This window comes from Siniperca chuatsi, linkage group LG9 (genome assembly GCF_020085105.1).
Source record: "Siniperca chuatsi isolate FFG_IHB_CAS linkage group LG9, ASM2008510v1, whole genome shotgun sequence".
NCBI lineage: Eukaryota > Metazoa > Chordata > Actinopteri > Centrarchiformes > Sinipercidae > Siniperca > Siniperca chuatsi.
This window is the reverse complement of record NC_058050.1, coordinates 3100042-3120323: the sequence shown is the minus strand read 5'-3', so window position 1 is coordinate 3120323 and position 20282 is coordinate 3100042. Positions and strand designations below refer to the sequence as shown.

Sequence of the window (20282 nt, the reverse complement as noted above, 5' to 3'; positions counted from 1 at the left end):
CTCTGGCTGAATCTCCATCTGTCCACTGCAGATGCACTGTCCTCAACCTGGATGAGTAACTAGTATAAATGTGTGTATTAGTATAACATTATAACATAACAAAAGTATAAGGTTAATATAATAGTATACTGTTAGTATAATATTAATATGTTAATGATATCATGTTGGTATATTAATTTTAATTTCATATAGTATACTATATAGCCTACTACTAGTATAATATTAATTCAAGTTGGCAATTCAGCAGTTTAAGAAATACAATATTGATCATTTTTAAAGGTTTTGTTCCTTCATCAAATCCTTGTGCAAGAAAAATGGTCTACTATGGTTAGTCTCTAAAGCTTGAGTGTTTTCTCCAAAGTTGTCAAATTTCAAACTCTTCATATATTGCATTTAAACATTTTTATATATTAATATTTAGTTGTGTTATTGTTTGTAAAGCCTGGCTTAAATCATTGTAAAAATATGAGAAAAGTTAAGATAGGGTTTTGACAGCACTAATGTTTCTCCACACTCCAGCCCTGTTGTTTCCTATACCTATACAAATAAATGTTGGAAGTCATTTTTCCATTGATCTCTTACTCCTTTCACCCTCTGCCTTCATAAGAAATTTACAAAGCGTTAGCTCAGTTTATTCAGGAAGAACAGTGCCCTCCATCTTTTTTGTGCCATAAAGCAATTCAACAGATCCACCCCCACACAAACCCCCCAGCAACTTAGTGTCAAATAAAATTTAGATTAACATTTAAATGTAGATTAAAATTTAATCTAACATTTCACAATCAATATCTCATTTTCCATAGTATGTTAAGTAAGTAATTATTTATTCATGTTATGATGCATCAAGTGAAAACAGGGATTATTTCAATTTAAGCAGAAAGATGTGAAACCCTCTATGCAGTGTTGTTAACACCTGCCTACAGTGGTGATTAGTGTGATTATTAGGAGAGATATTCACTGACTCCTCCCTCCTCCAGGTGATTGCGCTGGCGGAGGCTGCAGAGGAGAACCGGGCGCTGTTGGAGGAGGCGTTTGTCCGTCTGCGGTGCGCCACACACCTGCTGGTGCTGCTGCTGTCGCTGTGGCAGGGCCTGACCCCTGACCAGACAGCCATTCTGGAGGCCACGCTGCTGCCGCTGCTGCAGGACACACCGCAGCTGGTACACACACACACACACACACACACACACACACACACACACACACACACACACCATTACCATTATATGTTAGTGGCTGTCCATCCATCTGCAGCCTGCTCAGTAAACACAGCCGTGGCTTAAACACACACTCTGAAAACTTTTAAAATATATTAAGTACTTCTGGTCCCTGAGGAATACACACATATATACGCACACACACACACACACACACACACATTCTCAATCACACGCTCACTCTCTGCCACTCAACACTCACCTGTCAGCTCTGCGCTAAGAGTTTGTCCTGTGGTACCTGTTTATGATTAAAGCATTAAACGTGTGTGTGTGTGTGTGTGTGTGTGTGTGTGTGTGTGTGTGTGTGTGTGTGTGTGTGAACAGACAATGCACACACAAATGCACACAAGAGGTCAAGGTCACGATAGGTCTCAGTGTGAATAGATGACATGTTGCTCTTTAATCAGCCTCTGACTGAGCTTTGTGTGTGTATATTTGTGTGTGTGTGTGTGTGTGTGTGTGTGTGCTGCGTGCTGCAGGGGACTCAGCACCGTATAAACAGCCGTGTTGACAGACCTCCTCCATTTGCTGCAGTCAGACCACGAAAGATTTCTCACCCCATAGAGATTCTGAGAGTGTGTACTATACTTGTGTGTATGTGAGTATGTGTGTTAGTTTTTCCATAGCTCTGATCAATCCCCTCAGCCTCTCGTTACCACTTAGTCTATTTCCAGCCTCCTCTGACAGCCCCACAATACACACACTTAACAAACATCTTTGTCTTCCTAAACAACAGTACATAAAATATCTTTTACAGTGTCCACACACACACACATACACACACACACACTGATTGTAGACAGGAATAGGTTTAGAGGGTCAGTTGATGAGCCTCAGGGGACTGTGTACGTACGTGTGTGTGAGTGCTTGTGTTATTTTAAATAGGATTAATGGCATTAAGTGAATTAGCAGTAATCATGGTCACGTCCACAACATTAAAACAAACAGGTGCAATGACGAGCTATTTTCAGAAAACACAACACACTCTCCAATACAGTACCATGACTACATACTGAGAGAGATACTCTTTACTGAGCACAGTTTTTATTTTTGTTTTTTCATTAAAGGATAATTCTGCTTTATTATAACTTGGAGCTGTTGTAGTTTTCATTTTTGATAACATTGTACTCATCAAAACAAATGCTGAAATCAGCAGGTAATAAAAGTCAAGTTCAGTTTTTACAAGCTAAGTGAAAAAACTTCATTGGTGCTCCTGATGTAGCTGTTTCTACATAATGTTTTTCACTATACCAATTATGAAGGCATAATATTAACTCAGAATTTCCCAGTGGACCCAAAATCTAATTTTCACTCTGATGTCTCACATACTTGTGGTGTTAGAATGGATGTGCCCCATCACACTCTTCACCTCAACCCTTGACCCTGCCTGTGACCACACAGGTGAAGTCTCAGAAGTTTCAGTGGAATAAATTTCAGGAATGTCATGGAGCAAGAACAAAGCCACCGAGGAGGACAGAAAGCTGGATTAAAGGAGGAGAGTGTATGGTTAAAAGAAGGAGGGGGGGAAATGGAAGAGGAGGAGTCAATGACTTAGTTTGATGCTTCATCCAAAGTCCAAATCTTTTTTTTTTCCATCCTACACTGTATCTGTCATTCCTTCTGCCCCTACATGTATTGATTCATTGAGCCCTTTAATCATGTATTGGTTGATTCATTAACTTATTCATCCGTCCTTAATTCATTATTAAATTTATTAAAATCATTCTGTCAGCCATCATCCATTCGTTCGATATATGATATTTTGATTGTATCCATCAAGTTTGCATCAAAATATTATAATTCATCATCATAGGTCTCTGCACAGGCTCTCATAGTCTAAAGGCAGGCTCAGTAGCTTTTCCAGAGAGATGCCACTGTCAAGAATAACATTTTGGTAGAACACTCATTGATTTGGGAGTTTTGACATGAAACGGGTCAAATGTTAAGATGATAAGCCATGAAATAACACATTGAAATGAAATTGGTCTTTGTGTCTTCCATAAACTTAACAAAAGAATTTAGAAATATGGATTAAACCCAAAACCCGAAAGCAAAGAGTCCATGAAGTGCTCGCTGCTGCTCACAAAGCTTAATATTGCTGTGCGCCCATGGTATCAATTGTAGGTGGTCTAACAAAGTGCTTTACAACAATCAATTAAAAACAAATCAAAATAAAAGATAAAATATAAAAGGCATCACACAGTAAAAGCTTTTTTATAAAAACGCCCTACCACAGGATCTCAGTCTGCGTCCTGGCTCATAGGGGGTAAAAGATCAGAAATATAGGGAGGGGTTAGCCCATGCCTGGCCTTAAAAGTAATTAAAAGAATTTTAAAATCAATCCTAAAATAAACAGGCAGCCAGTGCAAGGATGCTAAAACTGGGGTGATATGGTCACATTTTTTTGGATTGAGTTAAAAGCCGAGCTGCAGCATTTTGGACTAACTGTAGGCGGTGGATTGATTTCTGTTTGAGACAGGTATGTAGGGAGTTACAGTAGTTGAGGTGGGAGGAGATAAAAGCATGGATGAGTTTCTCCATATCTGTGGGTTAAATAAAAGACTTAATCTTGGTTTTCAAATGATAAAAACATGACTGAACAGCTTTCTTTACAATATACACACAGAAGATGTACTGTACTGTATACTGCATTAATGACCCCCATTTTTATACTCCTCTTTCCCATTAGACACAGACACTCATCTCTGCTGCATGAAACATAGAAAATGTAACAGAATACCAAGTGTCACATTAGCCTACATTATGCGATTACCCAGCTGAGGTACAAAGTGCAAAGAACCTTAAAAATTTCAAAAATGTGCGACAGCCAATCAGAAAACGAGATGAGGTTTCTTCCTTTACAGAAACATGATTTAGACAGTAAGAATTCCTCTGACAGCAGCTGTATACGCTCAGAAGTCTTTATCTGAAGTAAATAGGCAGATGTGTTTAGAATAAGAAGGTCAGAATGAAGAAAGGGGAGTAGAAATTCACCCTTTCTGCATTTAAAGAGGTGGATTGAGGGAAGAGGAGAAAGAAGACGGAGGAGCGCAATGCGCATCTGTGTGGTATCTAACTAAATGTCTCATTTAGTTGCAGCCAACCAGAACACCTCTTCCTCCTCTTGCATTCCTCCTGCATCTCTCTTACTCCTCTCTCTTGGTCCTCCTCTTCCTCTTCCTTCTGTTAACCCACTTTCTCTCTCCTCTCACTCTTTGCTTCTCTTCCTCTTTCTACCTCCTCCTGCTTTGTCCTCCTCCACTCCCACCACCCTCTTCCTTCTCTTCTTCTCTCACTCCTTATTCTCTTCTTCCTCATACTCCTCACTCGCTTGTCATCCTCATCTCTCACTGCCCTTCATTTCTCTTTGTTTTCATCTTCCCTCCTCCAACCATTCCTCATCAGCCTTCTTGTCCGTTTCTGATCATCCTCTTACCTCATTCCCCACCCTCTTACTCTTTCTCTCTCTTTTCCTCTCTTCTACTCCTGCATCCTTTTTTCTGCTTCTCTCCACCTCCCTCATCTCTGTTTTTCTCTGTCTCCCTTCTCTGTTAACTGTCCATCCTTCTCTCTTTGTCTCACCGTCACTAACCCTATTTATCTCTCCCTCTTGCTGTATACTTCCACTTTCCCCATCTCCTTTTCTTTCTCTTCCTCTTTCATTTTCCTTGCTCCCTCTTTTTTCTGTCTCCCTGGTTTTCTGACTCTTGTTTTTACCTCTCCTCTCCCCCTTGTTCTTCTCCTTTCCTTCCTCCTCTTTTGTATCTTTTTCTGAACATCCCTCTCCTGTTCCTCTATATCCCTCTTTTGTCTCTTTTTCCATCTGTCAGTCAGCTCTTGAACAGAGTTGCTGACGCTGTCTGTCTGCCTGCTATTCTTGCATGACCCCCACATTCTCCCACTCTCTGTTTACTTTACCAGAATCCATCATACAGCCGTACAGCCTGCCTCGCACTGGCTTCCTGCACTCTTAACCAAAAATGTCTATATAGTACCTGAAAATGTTTCTTTAGGCTTGTACCACCGCAGAACTTTTTACAGCGCTGTAAAGAGCATTTTTAGAAAAAAGTTCTCTGCAGCACCAAGTCAAATGGTTCTCTGAGCTTTATGGTGATATAAAGAACCATTGAAGAGTGTATGAAATGTTTCTAATCAGCAGAATTGAAGGATTTTTTCAGAGCCACACAGGGTCATTATTGTACTTCACCAGGTGTCGTTTTTACGTGAAACACAGATGGATTTTTGAATCAGTTTGGTTCCATATGACTAGTACTCCAACCAAAGAACTTTACAAGAATTTCTCTCAACCCAGCCCAGTATTTCAAGGAATAATGTCCATATTGGACAATTCCGCCCCTAAGGCTGCGTTTAGACTGACTTTGGCTCTGCAGACGACCCTGACTGGCCCCATTCAAATAAATGAAGAGGCTGCGTTTTTTCATGCAGAGCCTAATTCAGTCTAAACGCAGCCCCCTCATTTATTTGAATGGGGCCAGTCAGGGTCGTCCGCAATGCCACATGCGAGGAGGCACTGCGGTGGACAATCAAATACAGTGCATATTTCTGGTGGATTACTTTGTAGCATTGTCCAGTGTCCAATATTCATGTTTTGTCTGGCCATAGGGTTGCTTTACCAGATTTCTTAAGTTCTCAGTCCCTCTGTCCATCTTCCCACTCTTCCATCTCCATGTGCCTCCATCCTTCTATTTCTGGGTCATTTAGGCCCTAAACTGGAGAATATAACACCACCACATATTAATAATGCAATGAAAGAATTTTTAAAACAAGTGACACTTTGTTTCATAAAATCACTGCTGGCTGTATTTTGAACAAATTTAATTACTTAATATCTAAGAAAATACTATTTGAATATTAATATTCATCCAGACAATTGGTAAGTTATTACACAAGTTGAACTAGATCTTGTAAATGTTGGTAATATGGAATGATGAGATTATTAATTTTGTTCATATTTTGAATTAATCTCACCCCACTGCTTTTAAAATATCCCTACATGCTGATGCTCTCCATTCAAATCACAGGTTTCTTTATACCATATTAGGGCTTGTGGTTGTCAGTAAGTAAACATTTACAGTAATTGGTCATGTTTAAAGTTGATTACACCCAGAAGTTGGACAGTGAAAGAAAGTGATGCTGAACTGTGCCAAATCCAGCTTTTTGGATTTGGCACTGGCTTTTTTCAGAAAAAGGAATACACTGATTTGCTCAAGGGAAGTGATTGTGTGGATAATTTTTCCCCTGGATATTGACTGTACAACATTGTTCTCACAGAGCTGTAACTCTGGCTTCTAAAATGACTTTCCCAGTCATGATGAGGATGTCAGGACTGAGGGATTGCTGTCTGAACCTTTACCCGTCTCTTTGGGAGTCCTCCAAGGTTGTGTGCTGGGCCCGGGAACATTTTATCCACGGCCATCCAGTAATGTTGCAATCACACCCCATTTCCCCATGTCGAACCTAATATCCCTGATGCAGTTCGTAGACTGTTGAAGGACAAGAAACTTATAAGACTTACTAAGAGAAAAAATATATTTTAACCATCTATGTATGTCTTCATCAAAGTGACAACAGTGAAACAATGAAGCTACTCAGGCAGATCAATTGCAGACAGTACTAGCCACCAGTATACTTTAATGTGTTAACAATATAACTGCGGTTCTGATCCAGAGAAAATCCATTTCCAGATCATCATCTTTAAAAGTAACCAGAACAGAAGAGCATAGGTTCAGGTCAAGGTGCATCATACCAAACGTGTGGTGTGTTACAATAATAATTTGCCATGCCCTCCTTCACTTACCCTCTGCACTTGATATTAGTACCTTATGTCACACCAGTGAGGGGGCTTGGGCGGAGGGGAGCAAAAAAATTGAAATGGAATACACTTGGCCTCATCTTCAGACTCCACAAATACTATTCAATCATGAATAGTGAAACCACCATTTGCCTAACTTTCTCTGCATTGCAGTTACTTGGTGTCACGTACAAATTAACGCCAATGAGGAGACAGGCTTTCAGTGAATGCCTGAAATATGTGATCATTAGGTGAGTTCATCAGTCTTGATAAAAATAAACTTATATCTCACCTTTGTGAAAACACAGGAACAATAACACAATGTAAAATAAAGTTCTTATCAACTGATGCTGGTTGTCACAACCACGCCATGTATGCTGGGTAGTATGCACGGCTTGAGTCTACATCATCAAGTCCACTTGAGTTTCATGGATTCTTCCATTTTGTGATATTGGGCTATATTAAAAAATATTGACTTGACAATGGGGATTTCCCCGAGGGGGAGTGAACATTGGCTTTTTAAACCACTATTAAAGCACACCGATGGTGGAACAGTACAACAGTAACAGTAACTTTGATTTGTTTGTCCTGGTGACAGTGACTCCATTTTACCAACCTCATCAAGACCTGAAAATGCTTTTAACTCCCCTTCAAAAAAACTGCCCTGTAGTTTATGTGAGAAACTAATCTGACCCAGCTAAAAGAAATGTCTGTAGTGTTGGTTTCATACAGTTTAATCAGAGTATAAGGCAACAAATTAACAGTAAGAAGAGTCCATGATAAAACATCCATGTAAATAAAAGACATTAAACTGTACCAGATTTAAATAATGGACTGCCTCCAGCCGAAGCAGGCAGCTGTTCTCAACGAAAAAGCCCCGATAAACCCACTGTACGCTACCTGTCCAGCAATGGCTAACAACAGTCAGACCAAGGAACTAGCTGGTGAACATAGTAGAGCATTTAGCTAAAGACAGAGCCAGAAAGCAAATAAATAGGCTACTGTTTGCTAACATTTTCACCATATCAGCTTTAAAAGGTTAAAATGTTGTGTGCTTGTGTAAACATAGCACGGTGGTTCAGACTGCGGACAGAGCAGATTACAATGCTTTCTACATGTTTATGCTTGTTGAACAGGTGTATTAATAAAGTATTGGCTTTTTATTTGCCTCTTTGCTGTTTTGACTGCGCTCCGTGCATGTGTGCGTGCGTGCGTGCGTGCGTGAGTGTGTGTGTGTGCTCAGCCCTGACACACAGAGCAGGTGAGAGGCTGCAGCCTGATAATAAATTACACCAAGTTTTTTGACAGCGGGTTTCTTTAGTTATATGATTACAACACATATTTGTTGTTCACAATTTATCATTATCAGGGAAAAAATATGGATTTTAATTAAATTTTAATCCTTTCCGATTTTAATGCGTCAGAGAGACAGGACACTTTCCTAGCAACATCACTGCTACTCTTCAAAACTGTCTTTGAACAGGTGGTAAAACTCGACAAAGCAGTCCCTTTGCTCTTCAAACTTCACTCTCAAGATTTCTCTTGAATCAGTGAAGAACAATAAAATGTCTCTTGTGAATCAATGCTGAACATTCACTTAAAGAAAGTCTTCACTTAAAATAGTAAGTCCTCACTCTTTTTAAAAAGTGGAACATGTTCACTAACACAAACTGCTTTAGTCTTCAAAGATCAGCGAATAATACAATCCCTCTCTTGTTTCTGAGCACAGGAAACAAACATCTCTCCAATTTTGGCATTAGTGGGAACTTTGTCTTAATTTATCGCTCTGGCCTCGGTCCAAACCCGCTCGCTCCACCTTTCTTTGCTTCCTTTCTTCTTGTTCAGGAGGATGAATGTCTGCAGTTTAGGTCTAAAGACATTTAATTTTCCTCCGCAGCATGTGGAACGTATGTGTCAGTATGTGCGTGTGCATGAGCGTGCCAAGTTTCCACAGAAACCTGCAGTTATGTTGTTTCAAGTATTTGATAACCTGGTGAGGTATTGTGGTAAGAATAGGTCACCCTCCTCCCATCTCTCCTCCTCCTCCTCCTCATTCTCCTCCTCCTCCTGCTCCTCCTCTAATTTTCTCTCCTCTTTTTTCCCCTCCACTGTCTTCTCTTTCCTCTGTTTTTATCTCTGCTTGTACTTCGTCTTTCCACTCGTCTTTTTTTCTGTCTTTTAATATCTACCTTCCTCTCTATCATCATCTCATCTCCTTGACCTTCTGCAATTCTCTCTCTGTCTCTCTGTCTCTCTCTCTCTCTCTCTCTCTCTCTCTCTCTCTCTCTCTCTCTCTCTCTCTCTCTCTCTCTCTCTCTCTCTCTCTCTCTCTCCCTGCCTCTGTCTGTGTCTCTCTGTCATCATCATTACGGGGGTTGATTACCATTCATTATGGCTCATTAGGGGCCTATCAGCATGGCGGCAGGCAGGGGGAGGAGGGGGTGCGGGGTAAGCAAAGAGGGGAGGGTGGGAGGCTACCTGTCAGCACACACACACACACACACCATCTCCCCCTTAGACTCACCCATCCATTCAGAGGTCTGGTTATGTGTTCAGGGGTTTGTAGGACAAGATAGGTAAGTGTAGGCGTGTGTGTGTGTGTGTGTGTGTGTGTGTGAGATCAGAGATGCCCAGACCAGATATCTCAGCCAGAGATGACAGAAGGGGAGAGAGAGTGACAAAAGACATGCTTCTCATCTCCTCACTGCCTGTTATTGTCGCTGTGTGTGTGTGTTCCTCCTTTGCAATTCTATGTGTTTTATTGTTTCGTTGCTCTTTTGTAAATGTCAAGAACATCGTTAAAGCATCAAGATTTAAGGTCAATGATTGTTCATTAAATCTTTCCTGCGTCCTCTTCATCCCCATCCTCCTTTCCCTTTTTTTCTTTTCCTATTCCTCCTCCTCCTCCTTTTCTCCCTTTTTAGGCTCCTTCTCTTTGTCCTCGGCTCTTCCCCTAATTAATTTCCATCAGCCTTCGTCTTGTTCCCTTTCCTCTCCCTTTTCTTTTCTTCCTCTCTTCTTATACTCTTCTTCTCCTGAGTCTTCCTGCCCGCTTAGCTCCTCTTTCTCATCAATCCATCCTCTCCCCTCACCTGTCCTCCATCTCCTGCCTCTTTCTCCTTTCATTTTTCTCCTTTTGTCCTCTACCCTCTCTCTCTTTTCTGTTCTTCTTGTCTCCTCCTCCTACTCCCTTTAAAGACTTTGAATATATTTATTTTTTTTATGACACCATGACATACAACTTTGTATTTGCTTTTTACAACATTCACACAGAAATGTTTGGTTATACAATTTATTTACTCATAAATGTAAGATGAGGAAAGACAAGGAGAGAAAAAATAAAGAATAAGAGGGAAAAAACATCCCTGACTTCAAATTCATTCAACCCTGTCACCCCGCCAACTCTTGTATTCTCACTCCTCCTCCTGTCTCCTCAGGGCTGGGAGGAGAGCTGTGACGCTGCCGTCTCCCACCTCCTGCGGAGCTGCCTTTCGCGGAGCCCCAAGGACCAGGCCACATCTCTGGCCCAGGCAGGAGGCCCCGTGCTGGGCCTCCCCCGCGACACCACCCGCCTCAAGAAGCACATCACCCTGCTGTGCGATCGCATCGGCAAGGGAGGCCGCCTCACCCTGGCCTCTGAGGCCAACGCCCAAGTCCCCATCCAGGTCCAGAACCTGGCCGCTCCCGGTGAGTCAGGGAGGGGGAGCAGAAGGGGAGAGGAAGGTGAGGGAAGGGAGGGACAGGTAGCGCAGGAGAGTAGAGGATGGCATGAGGCTGAAAGTTGGAAAATGAGGTGAGGACGAGGATCGATGAACTGATGCAACACACATGGACAGAGCTCAGTGTGCATTTGTTCAGTGTTTCCTTCCTTCAGTCAAGACAAGGCTGAAATTCGTCGCCATATTACCAAAATATAATGTTCAGTTAACATTAACACTGGAGTGATTCTCCCTGTTAATTGCACTCATTGTTCTGAACTGTATTTTAAGAGTTCAGAACAGTGCGAAATTACAGGTGATTCACCTACCCTACAGCCTGGATAGCAGTTTCACCTTAGCTCACATTACAACAGTCTATTTAGCTCACAGAGTACGGCTCTTTGTTTCTTTATGTGTACAGGCTCCCAGCTGGGACTTCATGTCAGTGTAAATGTGTTCCTCTGAGACTTCCCTCCCTGCCTCACCAAAAAAACAACAGTATATTTGCATTTTCTTATAATAATGACTGTCACCTCTTATAAGCAAAGGAGGAAGTATCATGACATTGGCGTGCACTAAATGGAGGTCGGGGTGCATGGTCAGGTGTAAAAAACATTTTACTTTGTCGCTGGAAACTGCAGTTCGCATCATGTTTCCTACGAGCAATCAGCGTTGGCTTCTTTTAACCATGACTACCATCTTTTTCAAGCCTTAACCAATTTGTTGCCTAAACTCAATCCTTAATCATAGTAGCAGATCAGAAAACCCTCATGAGTTGTTTTTGTGATGGTAATATGGTGTGTTTTAGAAGGCACCGGCAAACAACTTGTTTTGTTGCTTAGGCATGTGGACTTTTTGGTTCCCATCCATCAGCCTAGCCCAACACCTGATGGATGCTGCTATTGCTATTATACCCCACAGAAAATACACAACAGCAGCGTGTAACTAGAGACTCAGAGATCCACCTGTAAAATAAAAGGTGTGTTCCAAACATAATTAAAAGGAATCAGAATGAGTTGAATCCCTTAACTTTAAACTGTCTCATACCATATATTTCTAAATGTGTTAAAAATAAAAAAATAAAAGGAAAAAAAGCCATTTTTAGAATGTATTTTATCATATCGTCCTATTTTTTTTTTACAGTTGAAAAAACAGCTGAAAAAGGTCAAATGAATCTGTTGCATTTAGAGCTGTGTCTGGGTAATTGAGTGTGTGTGTGTGTCCCCAGGTGAAGATTTTAGGCTTCAGCAGGCAAAAACATGAACCCTATTCATATTACACTTTATGGCCAACACGCAGACTCGTATTTAAATGCATCTGTACACACACACCCACACACACACACATATGTAAAAAATACTACAAACACGTACAGACTTATAACACCCATGCACATCGTGAAATACACAGTGCAGACACACTCATAAAACTATGGATACCTTCATACACGATGGCACTGGCATTTGTCAGGTACACACACTCATAAAATTATACATATACATACACTCTTTCACACACACAAACACAACTATGCAAACACACACATATACACACCATACGGATCATTTAGTCTTGGCTGAAGTTTATAGAGGTCTTTCTGACAAGATCATCAATTACTGCCTGTCTCCTCTCCTCCTATCCTCCCTCCCCCTTCTTTCATTCACTCCTTTCTTCCTCCTTTCTCGCCCTTTCTCCGAGTTTCATATATAAAACTATAAAGGAAAAGAAGTCATTTTTGTCTAATTATGTTGTACTTGTGCAAAATATTTTATAGAACATTTATATAGGCAAGAACAAGACCCTTTTTGTCTTGTAGTGCTGAGTTGCAGTTTTTAATTGCCTTTTGTTACATGTTCCATTCATGCAGATTAATTCAGCACGTTAACAACATAGTTTCATAACATAGAGCAAAAACACAACCCCCCCCCTGGATTTTTGAGGCCAAATTCGATATTTGAGAGTTTAAAAATCCAGTAACGATATATATACAGTATATATACCGTATAGACACTCACTGGCCACTTCATTAGGTACACTTGTACAATTTAATGTGATCCAGTACAACAGCTCTGCCATAAATTCTGCCTTTACAAAGATAATGTTCAGTTTTGATTGACACAGTCAGCGAGGTATTAATTTAATTAAATGTTTATTTTTGAGGTTGTAGTTTGCAGTGGTGTTGAACTGGACTGCATTCAATTGAGAGGTGTTATATATTAAAAAAAAAATAAACGTTTAAATGATCACCAACATTTGGTCACTAAACAATTATTAACATTAAAACAATTACCTAGATATGTACCGAGCGGGACATTTTATTGCTGCAAAGTTCACTCAGCTCACTGTTCCTAGCGAGCCTGGCAGCCGATACCAACAGAACCACGCAAATGTGTGCAGCACAGAGAAGTCACTCTACAGTCAGCTCCCATTTGTTAAATTGAACATTTTACACCAGATAGCTTCCATACAGACAGACATTAAATAATGGTTCCAATTTTCTGCATATCCAATGTGCATTTCATAATGTCCTGCCAGTCGACCTGGAAGCTGTACTGGCAGTTGGTGAAAGCGGTTAACTCACGATTACAGAAATATGTTATTTTTGTAAGTCAACTTCCTGTATAGCTGCGTTGATTTCTTCCATGCTTTTTTATCACTGTTTTTCGTGGGTGTAGCTACTGTAGGTAGCTAGGTAGCAATGTAGGAGGATGACGTCCCCATTCTTAATTCCACCTACAAAGCTGTGATTGGTTGATTGTTTCTCCAACTGACAAAAAAAAGTCATCAACAGGCAAATCGTCGAAATGGGCGGCGATTCAGAGGTCTGGAATCAGGCCTTTTAATTAATAATACTACTTAACAAGTTTTAGATAAACTTTCTGTCTTTGAGAAATAATAGTGTTAAGTGTGTGTAAGAGAGGAGGTCTACAAAACTTTACAGGCTTGTTTAAAAGCCATTATAGTGATTATAGTAATTCTGCACAGCATTCAGTGGAACACAACTGAATCAATGAATTAAGTGTGTGTGTGTGTGTGTGTGTGTGTGTGTGGGGAGGAGAGAGAGTGAATGTGTTTGTGTTTATGTTTCCTTGTCATGCGGTCTTCCCTCTTCCCTTTGGTCTGCTGCCAATATTCACACTCACACACACACTCACATACACAGCGCTGCAGTAAACAGTCGTTTGTTAGCCGCCTCAGAAGTTGCTTTTTCATCCACCCGTAAACATACACATTTGTTTATGTTTCCAACAACACCGGCGGCAACCGTTTTCCTCCAAGACCACAGACACACACACACACACACACACAGGGATACCACACAACAAACCCCGTTTCATTGGTACGGAGTGTGTGTGTGTTTCTGTGTGTTAATGTGTTTATGTGACAGTTTTCTGAATATAAAATCCTAACAACACACACCCACTCCTAAATACAGACTGAAACTGACATTATCGCTCTTTGTTAGATGGAGGCGTCACCTTTGTCTTTCATCCAAAAGTAGAGAGAGAGAAGAGGATCAGGTTTTCTTTGTGCAGGGGCAGATCGGTGTACGGAGCAATTTAAGTTCGAAAGGAAAGAAAACCCAAGTTTGTATCTCTGCAGACCGGAGACTTTGAGAGGGCATAGTAACTGTAAATCATTTTTTAATTTGGCCAATCAATCTTACAATCTACTGTCAGTCAAAAACTAATTTCCCCAATATGCCACCTGAACCAGTTGTCAATCACTTTTTAATTCAGCGAATCACGTCACAGTATTATAAGTGGGGAGGAACACAAACAACGCACGCTCCATTGTACCAGACAACTTTTCAACTAGCTAGTGTGCTGTCTGCTTATGGCTTATCAACTCCTTGATCATAACAGAATATAGTAAAGTTTGCCTTCACTTTTTCCTTCATTGTGTTGATGTTAAAGAGTTATCATGTCAGGCTAGCACAATTCTTTTCTACTTCTTAACTTGTGCGCTGTGCTGATGACCCAAGAAAAACAACAGAGTCAGTCGTTTCAGCAAATGGCCCAAAATGACACATATGTATTTACATTCAATAATTATGACGGGAGAAAGGAGGAAGTCAGGTGACTTTATAGAGCGACAAAGTCAGCAGAGGGAGGAGGTGGATGGATGGGTCAACAAAACGTGGCACTTTAAAATGGTAGACCGCTGCTCATTTGCTGTAGATCTTTATGGTCTATTTCCAGCTACTATTGGTTTTTGTGCCTCTAATCTGATGTTTGTTGATGGTCAGTACAAAATGGTGGCTCTGGGAAGAATGCCTAGCTCTCTGATTCGGACTGACTGACACCAAGACCTTTTACACAGTTGCTACTGACGGGCATTACATCATCTGTGTTTGACTAGTTATCTACAGGCAGAAGAAACACACAAATAAAGCAGATGGAGCCAGAAATGCTAAATATATTGTATCACCAGTTGCTGTTTTTAATAACGGTTTACTGCAAAGTTTTTTCTTTTAATTGAGCCAAAGGATTATTACTCTATATCAATAAATTAAGATGTTAGAATATTAACATATATAAATATGTTGCAGCTGTTATTATCAATGTTATTGGTAATAGGTCATTTAATCCAGGTTACATGTAGATTTTCTCTCCCCCTGTTGTATCGCTCTCTCTCCATCACCTGACTCTCTGTCTCACCCTGATGACATCATTCAGGCCAACTGGCTTCAGCAGCTGCACTCTGTACACTCACACACACACACACACTCACACACACCTGGTGAAATCAGGAGTGTTTATCACATGGTTCATTAGTCAGCATGCTGTCAGCATAGCTTTGAACTGACCTCAACCAGGGAGGTTTGTACATTAAAGTCTTCTTCTACCCACACACATACTGTACACACTCACATATACACACATTATCTCTTAAATATGTTATTTTGCTACAGTGAGCAACGCTTTTGGTTACACTTTTTGGTCTCTGCTCTACTGTGGTCTGCTTTTTTTCTGCTGTTTTCCCCTCTGTTTTAACCTGCAATTAATCTTGTAATAGTGTTTTTTGTATTTGATCCATTTCTGGCCTGTTGTTTCTCTTTTTCTGACATTCTCTTCTGTGGTTGTTGCTCCTTCTCTTTTCAGTGTTGTGTCATGTGTGCAGCTCTTTTCTAATGTTCTGAGACCTGCTGTAATTTCTGAATGTAATGCATTCTCATATCTCAGTTCTTTCTACTCTCTTCTCTTCTTCTACTAATGTTCACAGTCTAATTGAAACCAAGCAGACACAGACTACACACACACACACACATACATCTTCCTATCCACACACCCCTGCAATGCATGTGTGTGTTGCAGTTATTTTCACAGTGTTCCATTGGTAGCTGTGGTTTGGGGCCTGCATCTATTTTAGACCTAAAGAGAGGGGAGAAGATGGGCTGTGTTTGTGTGCATGAGTGTGTCTGCACACATGTATTTATGTGTGTGTATGTGTAATATCAGAGGACACAGAGCAAAGGAAAATACATGTAGTATGTGTAAGTGTAGGTCATGCCTTGTGTGTAATCCTGACCAGCTGTCTTTGTTCTGTCTCTGTGGTGTTTCCAAATTGAAGAGTTCTCCTCCAGAATGCTATATATAAAACAGCAGAGCTCTATTTTGGATAGAATCAATCAGTACCTGAAGTTCATCGTTCAATAAATCAAAAATGTTTGAGGGTTGTTGTTTTTCAGCCCAGAATGGTTCTGTACAAACTAAAAGAAATCATTTTTATTTTGAGGCGAGGGCTCATTTTTTGTACTTTTTAGTCACTGAAATGGCAAAGATCTCTTTTTACACTGTTCGACATACACACAACTTCTATAGAGTGTGTGCATGTGTGTGTGTGTGTGTGCCTTTGTACTACTGAAACATAGTTTGCAGGTTGAGTGAGACTGTGAAAGCTAGACAGAAGCGATCAGGTGTCTGATTCATACACACCAGTTTTTAAAGGAATCACACTTCCTGCTATTTGATGTGTTTTCAAAAGCATGTTGAGAGTGTGTGTGCAAATCTGTGGGTCTGACATACTGTACGTATGTGTATGTTATGTGTGCAGACAAAGATGTGTATGTTGAGGGGGGATTGAAATAGCATAAAGCCCACAGCCAAATTGCTGGTAACCACAGCAGCACAGTGTCACCCCCATCTTCAAACCGCAGCCCAGAATAAAGCAGGAATGCGCTGGTGCCTCCACACTGCAGACCAAGACAGAGCTGTCTATTGGAAGCAGCTTCACCCATCAACCAAGCTGTCCAGAACTGTTCCAAAACAGGCCCGAATCGCCCCCAAACTGTCACAGACTGGCACAAACGGTCCCACACTGTCCCACAATGTCCCAAACTGTCACAAAATGGCTTGAACTTTCTTCAAACTATCCTCAAATTGTCTTAGACTGACCCAAACCATCCCCATCTATATACAAATTGGCCTACAAATGTCCAAAATGTCTCAACTGTTACACCAACTGTCCCAGACTGTCCCCTGCTATATCTACACGGCATCAAAACTGCACCAAGCTGTTCAAACAAAACAAACTATCTAAACTGTCTCCAGACTTCTGCAGATGGCCTCTAGTCCTCCCAAACTACCCCAAACTGTACCAACACCTCCTAAACTAACTCAAAGTAGAAATTTCTGTAACGGCACAAAATATTCCCCAACTTTTTAAGGTCATTTTTAAACAGTTTTGAGAGAATTTGGATGCAGTTTAGGACCATTGGGACAGCTTAAAGAGTAACTTAATACCAATACTGGGTGTGGTCAGAAGTGTGCACAGTGATGTCACTGTGTACTGACCACGCCCTGGAGTACACTTCTACATTACTGCAAAAACTGTCAAAACTGTTTTTTAACAGCTTGCATCTGCTATTATTACTGCTACTAACATATCAACACTATTACAACTTCTACCTTATTTGGATTACTGTTTCTACAACTTAATTAGTAACACTACAACAAATATGACCTACTATTTTACAACACATACTTGCACTTTTTGCTATACCATTGCAACAACAACTGCTTCTGGTTCTACTTTAAATTTAACAACTGTGACTACCATTGCTATCATTATTGTTACAAGTACTACATACTGTATAATCACACTGTCATCTTCTTTTCTGTTGCTTTTCTTGGGTGTTGAAGTGGCTTTTTTTTTAAGTGAGATGCGGCGCAGAGTATTGAGTCTAAACCTCAGGGTTGTCTAAAACTGATAACCCGACCAGTGCGACAAATATAGACCTGACCACGACCGAGAGAAACACAGATACACACCACAGCTCTGACCAGGCGGTACTACACCTACTATTTACAGAGAGAGAAGGAGAGGGAGGAATGTGTGAGAGGTCAGCGGTAAGAGACGGTCTGTGTGTGTATGTGATGTGATTTTGTTTCGGAGTAAGTTGCTCCAGAGGTGGGCTATTTCCTTACCTGATGTTGATGTAAGACTGAGGTTAAAACACACATGCACACACACACACACCGACCCACACATTCCCCATGAAATTGTAAGACAGCGTAAAAAAAACGACTCGCCTTAGAAAAACACCTGCCCAATTAAGAGCGAGGCATATCCCATTTCAAACAACTGTGACTGTGTGTGTGTGCGAGTGAGTGAGTGAGTGTGTGTGTGAAACCACAGGCTGTGCTCTCACCAAAGAGAACAAGATTGGCTTTAGAAAAGGCCAGGATAAATATTACAGAGGGTTTAGGGTAATCTGCGTGCACACACACACACACACACACACACACACACACACACACACACACACACACACAGATGTAGACGAAGAGGGGGAGATGGAGACACACACACACATTCTCAGACACCTTAAGGTAGACATGATGGCAGACACACTTGCACACTCTGTCTCATACACACACGAACACACACACACACACAAAACAAAGGCGCGATGTGTTTAGTGCATGTTCAATGAAAGTACCATGAAACTGGACACAATCCTCGGGGAGGAGAGGAAATTAGAAGAAAGGGACGGATGAAAGTAGGAGGGGAGGAAGGAAAGATGGATTGAATAAAATGTGGGAAAGATAAGTAAAAAGGAAGCAAGACAGAAAAAATATGAGAAGGATGAAAAGATAGAAAGCAGAGACAGAACCTAACCAAGTACAGGCTCAGTGACCACAAACTGGCAATCGAAAAAGGAAGACACAAAAAATCCTGGCAACCAAAAGAAAACAGAATATGTGGTCACTGTTCGACAGGTAAGGTTGAGACAGAGATGCACTTCCTCCTACAATGTACAACATTCAATAAAATAAACATTTACCTTAACAAGTTCAACTCTGTAATCTCAGATTTCACAGAGCTGAATGACCTCTCAACTTTAAAAATACGCCGAGGAGAAGGGGACAGGGCAGATCCTGCTGCCCAATATATAATCAACATGCCACAACCTGCGGGACAGTGAATGACCTACACACACACACACACACACATATACATTTATTTTTTAAAAAAAGTTGTAATATTTATGTAGTTTTCACTTACTTGTATTTGTATTTTTAGCTGCAAGTCAATATATTATTATTATTATTATTATTATTATTATTATTATTATATTACTTATCTGTATATATTCTAATAGCAATTTTATGTTTTTATTTCACACATGCTTTGGCAATGTTAACATCTGTTTCCTATGCCAATAAAGCCCAACTGAATTGAATTGATGAAGGGAAGATAAAGAGGCATGAGGAGTAGACAAAGGGGGAGAGGAAAAGGAAAAGGGGAGGAATAGGACATGCAGAAGGAAAGGAAGCAAGAGGAAAAGGATGGAGAGGGGGATGAGGAGCAGACACAGACAGGGAGGAGAAGAAAAAGAGGAAGAGGAGACAGGGGAGGAGAGGAATGAGGAAAGGGGGATGAAGAGGAGACAGAGAGGGAGAAGAGGAATGAGGAAAGGGGGATGAGGAGGAGACAGAGAGGTGGGACGGAGGAGAGACAAGGCGTCCAATTCATCGGCCTCAGGACTTCCCTAAATCCAGACTGATCCATGGGATTCTAGCGGGGATTTCATCACACACACACACACACACACAGTCACACCCTCACACAAGCAAGTTTACACACACACACACACTTTTGCAAACCACATGTTCAACACTATTATTTCATGCTGCATTTCCTCGCCTCTAAAACATTTATTAAACTACACTTAGATGTATTGGAAAAATATCACTGTTGTTTTACTTTAACATATTCTCTCAAAGTTGCGATGAATTTACATATTAATGACACTCTTATCCAAACTGTACATATATTTTGGTGTGAATGCGCACACAGAATGAGAAGATACATGCAGAAATCTTGATGAAGATATTGGCTTGATGCAGGAGTAACGTATAAAATAAAGTATTTTCAGGAAAAACAAATGTCCATTATGTATTAGTGACAAACGATTTCAATACAACAATACAACTTCATTGTCCATCATAGTGGAAATTTGTCTTTGACTACACCTTTGCAGAATACAACATTAAGACATAGAACATAAAAAATATACTGTATATATAAAACATACACTCACATGTA

The 20282-nt window shown here is 40.7% G+C and overlaps 1 protein-coding gene across 2 annotated transcripts in view; it reads left to right on the top strand.

Moving 5' to 3' along the window:
• bbs9 (Bardet-Biedl syndrome 9) overlaps nucleotides 1-20282 on the top strand; it is a 176697-nt gene that overhangs the window by 95099 nt on the left and 61316 nt on the right. For both annotated transcript variants that reach the window (XM_044209474.1, XM_044209476.1), the window contains 2 exons: nucleotides 978-1160; nucleotides 10467-10716. In XM_044209474.1, the coding sequence (XP_044065409.1) occupies nucleotides 978-1160; nucleotides 10467-10716 (433 nt within the window). The remainder of the gene's footprint in view (nucleotides 1-977; nucleotides 1161-10466; nucleotides 10717-20282) is intronic.